Source organism: Tupaia chinensis, unplaced genomic scaffold (genome assembly GCF_000334495.1).
Source record: "Tupaia chinensis unplaced genomic scaffold, TupChi_1.0 Scaffold000140_1, whole genome shotgun sequence".
In the NCBI taxonomy this organism is placed as follows: domain Eukaryota; kingdom Metazoa; phylum Chordata; class Mammalia; order Scandentia; family Tupaiidae; genus Tupaia; species Tupaia belangeri.
In genome coordinates this window covers 9,308,879-9,314,085 of record NW_006159610.1, presented here as the reverse complement: position 1 = coordinate 9,314,085, position 5,207 = coordinate 9,308,879, and the positions used below count along the sequence as shown (strand labels likewise).

Below are 5,207 nucleotides of genomic sequence, written 5' to 3'. Positions count from 1 at the left end.
TACTCGACCTCACAGAACTCACAGCGACACCGGTGGAACCAGTCCCCTAGGTAATGGCTAGTATCTATATACGCCTGGCATATATTACAAGCGACAGGGCTGGGAAAGAAGACAGGTGTCCGAGAGACTAGATTAATGAAAGCTGATTAGTTTGTTCAATAAGAAATGGGGAAAATGTTTTAAGTATTTCAAATACAGCCCTTAGGACTCCAGATCCCCTAGAGCTGAGCCAAAAGAAATATGTTCAAATAAAGCTAAAAGGAAGACTGAGAAAATGAGTGAAAGATGGATAGGATTCAAAGGGAAGGGCCAAGCCAGCTCATTAGAAAGGTAGCATGATGTGAAGGAGGTAGCCCTAGACCAGAAGTCAGGAAACTGAGCTCTGGTCTGAAGTCTGCAACACAGTCTCTGTGAAACCCCGAGCAGGCCACAGCACTTACCTGGGCCTCAGTTTCTTTACCTATAATAAACAGGAGCTGTAGGGCCAATTAGCACAGCTAATCCATCATTTAGAAATAATTTATTAAGGGTTTATTGTTGTTGAGGCAGTGTTCTAGTCAACAGACTTAGGAGAAAACAAAAACAGATACAGTTACTGCTACTGCGCATTTGACATTCTCGCTGATCTCCATCCTCCCCGAAGAGATGGCACCCTGAAACTCTCACCTAACACGGAGAGGCCAGAGTGGGCAGTCAGGATGGCTCCTTGATCATGGAGGAGAAGGCTTCATTCTTCAGGAGCCGGGTTCTTTCTGAGAGCAGAAGCAGTGCCCTCACTCGCATTTGTCCCATTCCAGGTTCTGGGCATTGGAGCTTAATCCAGATCATGGAAGTCAGCTGATATTTATTCTTAAAGACCAGTTTAGACCCAAAAAAACCTTCCAGAAATAAAAGCATCTTTTGCTTTGTTTTTCAGTAAGATAATTGGATCCATTACAATGGAAAAAATATCTGATACTTCTTTTACCTAAAAAGCTTATCTAAAATGACTAATATTGACAGTAATACATAATCACTATATTAATTGTTCCTAATCTGTTTCCCATAATAGAAAAAAACACAATTTAGATATCTAATGCTAAATATCAATGATTTTTAATATAGACAAAAATTAACATTTCTTTTACCAAACATAAAGCCTTAGACCTAATTCTATAATACACTAAAATAATGTACCTCAGGACCAGCAGTTGGAGTAATGGCTATGTCGCTGGACTCCAGTGTAGTCGACCACAGTTTGAGTCCTGGACCCAGTGGCTTAAACTCACGCCGGGCCATGTGTGCATGCGTGCCCAAGATCCCAAGAGAATGGAGGAGAAGGGACAGCGGCACGGCCATCCACCCCCCCGGGGGGGTGGGGGGTCTTGCTTTCTGTTTCTCTGTCTCTTGCGCAAGTGCACGTGCCCTATACCAAAAAATCTCTCAAACAAAATTTTTAAAGCATTGCCAAAAGAGAAATAGTATTGGTTTTTATTCTATATTTCCTGTTTCTACTCATTGAATTGGTATCGAAGAAGGAAAAGCTGAAAGGAGTGAAACTCGATTTCCTTATAGATACCAGTCAAAAGTATCTTGAAAGAGTATCCTGACCACACCTTTCTCCCCACATCAGGGACTCTGGGATCTCCAAGCACACACGGTTTTCCAGGAGATTCTCTGACAAGTCTGCTTCACCTTAGGAATCCCCATGACCAACATAACAGAATGAAGAGAAGGATAGGCAGCCATGAGTGTCTCAGAGATAAAAACCCTGGGGAGATCAGCAGGAGCAGACTTAGAGGTGATGGAGAAGGGGCTAGCTATGACATAAACCATGTAAAGTATAAGGAAGCAGCTCAAGGACTTCAGGGCAGTGATGTGAGCCTTGGCCCGAGCATCCCTCCTACCAGCTGTATGGCCCTTCATCTTCCTGTGGTGTCCATACAGAGAGATAATCAGCATCCCAGAGGAAACAAGAAACACTATGCAAGGCAGCCAGCTTCCTGAATTAAACTTTAAAATATGAAAGTAATGCCTGTCAGAAAAGGAATAGAGAATGCTGTTATTTCCTTTGGAAAGATTACTGGGATTTAAGCCAATGTTGAATGCAAGTGACAAATTGACAATAACATATCCCAGAAGGCACCAGAGACTCAGACTATAGACCCTCTGCTTCAGCCACAAATAGGCAGGATGTTCAAAGGTCGTGATCTTGTTGCAATAAAAGACACTGAGGAAGGTGGCAAACCACAGACTTGCCTGGCTGACCAGAACCCAAGAGATATTGAGATAGAGAAGCCAACGGTTGCTCTGGAAAAATGGAAACAGACTTAAGTCCAACATGATCAGCCACTGCAAGAGAAACCGGCAGCCAGCCAGGCCCAAGACAATGAAGTTGTATGAAGACTCCTTAAACTTTCTGATCCATACTCCAAAACTCCACACCACAAGGATTCCATTTCCAACTAGACCAATGAGAAATTCAGTCACTGCTATGAGCATCAGCAGTCCTAGGACGGCATTCAACATGGCTGGCAAGGGGTCTCACAGCCTTCCCAGGAGGTATCCTGCCTCAATGCCAACAAACATGCACAGCTCCTGGCTGAGGTCAGATCCTCTGGTAGTGAAACTACACCCACAGTGGATCCTTACACCACAAAATCTGAATTTGGCTTTATCTTTCCAAAGCCTTCAGGCAGAGAATGAGTAGCTGTGACCAGGAACAGAGAGCTTAGACGTTCTGATCGCCTCTATATTTGCATCTATAAATGAGCCCTGAGTCTAGACTCAGAGGTTGGAAACAGCACCACAGACACAGATTCTCCATTTCAAAGGTCATGGTCTACATTCCAAACATCAGCATAGCAAGATCTCCCAATGGGAAAGACCAAATCTAAACATTCTCAAGTCCAACATAAATAAGGCCAGATATAAGCTCATACACCTACATTTTTTTCATAAGAAGAACACTGAACATGTTAGCATAAAAATTGAATAATCTCAGAAATTAAAAGTATATTTTACTATCCAAGGGAGAACAGGGGAAGTTTGGGAGAAGAAAACAATCAGAAAGACAAAATGTAATTAAGTATCAAACAATTAAAAAAAAAAAAAAGGGTCAGGTAGGGGAGTCATTACTGTTGACCAGGGTCTTCGAAGCCATCTGCCCTTTATGGCCAATTATCCACCAACACTTGCTTTAGCATGTTTCTCATATTAAGGTTTTGGATGAAGGAGATGAGTTCAAAGTGAAAAAAGACTAGTACAAAAATCAAGAAATTTAGAAAACAGCTTCAATTATTGTCCATCAAATTCCAACTTCCCTGAGAGCATCCCAATACAAATTATGTTTGCAGTAGGCTGAATTCTAAGACAGTCACCAAGATTCCCTCCCTCTTGTATACACACCCTGAATAATCCTGGGGTGTGAATGGGACTGTGAATAAGATGGATATTAGTAAGGACTTTTCCAGATGTAATTAAGGTCCCAAATCAGTCCATTTTGAGCTAATCAAAAGCAATGTTAGCTTGAGTAGACCCGTCTTAAACAACTGAAAGCTTTGAAATAGGTATTGGGCCTTTCCTGAAAAGAGAAATCTTCATAGTGGGGTGGTCTCTAGATGCTAAGTGTAGCCCCTGGCTGACAGCCAGCAAGAGAGAGACCTTAGTCCTACAACCACAAGGAATTGTCAATAACCATGTAAGCTTGATAGAGAACCTCAAATTTCAAAAAGGATTGAGGCCCAGTCAACATCTTGATTATAGCTTGTGACACACTGAACAGAGGGCCCACTTTAGCTGCACTTGAACTCTTGATCCACAGAAACTATAAAATAAATGTTATGTCATTTTAATCTGCTAAATTTGTGTTGCTGCATAGCAAATAGGAAATTAACACAGTGTTTGAAGCAGGCTAGAAATGACTATGAGGAAATGTAGAGAAAGAGCAATTAGATTAGAAAGGAGGAGGAGGCCAGGCTAGTCCCTTAGGAAGGCAGCATGGGTATAGAGGGAAGAGTGCTGGACCAGGAGCCAGGAGCCCTGCAGAAAGACCTCAGCACTGCCTCGGGTCTCTGCGAAGCTGTGGACAGGCTGCTTTCTCTCTTGGGGCCTCAGTTACTCTACAGTCCCATAAAGAGGCTGTAAAAGGAATCTCAGTTTCGATTCCTTCAGATAAGATTTACAGTGCTTACTGTGTGCCAAGCTACAGTACCCCAGGCATGGGGATCAGAGCAATGAACAATACAGTCTCTGCTTACAGGGAGCATTCCACATTATCTCTACCTAGCTCCAGGACTTGGTGCCTTAAAACTCTGGCTACAGGCTGTAGCGAGGTCATGATCTTCTATTGTTCAGAAACCTGGATGAGGCTTGAACCTGTCCAAAAGCAGAGTTTCTCTGACAACTTTTTCATAGAAATATGAGTGGTTCCATCTTCTTACAGTGGAACTTTCTATAAAACATGGTAGCCATGTTTCCAAAAAGCCTAGTGTGGACGCAAAACAAAAAAAGTCACCAAAAAAGATAAAGGTGGATTTCTGAGAGTACTTTACTATAAATGTTAAGAGAGGATAAACCGGGACCAGAAGTTGGCATAATGGCTATGTCACTGGACTCCCATGTAGTTGACCACAGTTCGAGTCCCAGTCTTGGGGTGACTTAAATTCATGCCAGGCACATGTGCATGTGTGCCCAAGATCCCGAGAGGAGAATGGAGGAGAAGGGATTGCAGCATGGCCATCCCCCCTGGGAGGTGATTTCTCGCTTTCTATCTCTCTGTCTTTCCGGCAAGTGCATGCACCCTATAGCAAAAATCTCTCTCAAAAAAAAGATGATAAACGAGACCAGCCAGCAGATGGTATAGTGGCTCTGTTGCTGGGCTCCGACATGGCCAACCATAATTGAGTCTCAGACCTGGTGGCTCGAAAATCACACTGGGCAAGTGTGCATGCATGTCCAAGATCTCAGAAAGAGAATACGGAAGGGATTGCAGTATGGCCATCCACCCTGGTGGTGGGGGGCGGGGGGGGAGTGATTTCTCACTTTCTCTCATGCTCTCTCTCCCCCTCTACCCTACCCCCACCCCGTAAGTACACGCACCCTGAGGCAAAAAATCTCTGAGGAAAAAAAATGAAAAGAAAAGAAAAATAACAGAGGTACAGGGTGCTGCTGTTTCCTGTTAATAGTTTTTAAAGATTCAAGTGAACAAGAACTAAGAAATGCAATGT

The 5,207-nt window shown here is 43.2% G+C and overlaps 1 protein-coding gene across 1 annotated transcript; it reads right to left on the bottom strand.

The window, feature by feature from the left end:
* Window positions 1-1,608: 1,608 nt before the first annotated feature.
* On the bottom strand, window positions 1,609-2,508 carry TAS2R5 (taste 2 receptor member 5). Its single transcript, XM_006145101.1, has one exon. It carries the CDS (start codon window positions 2,506-2,508, stop codon window positions 1,609-1,611), a length of 900 nt encoding a protein of 299 aa, XP_006145163.1.
* Between the last annotated feature and the right edge of the window lie 2,699 nt (window positions 2,509-5,207).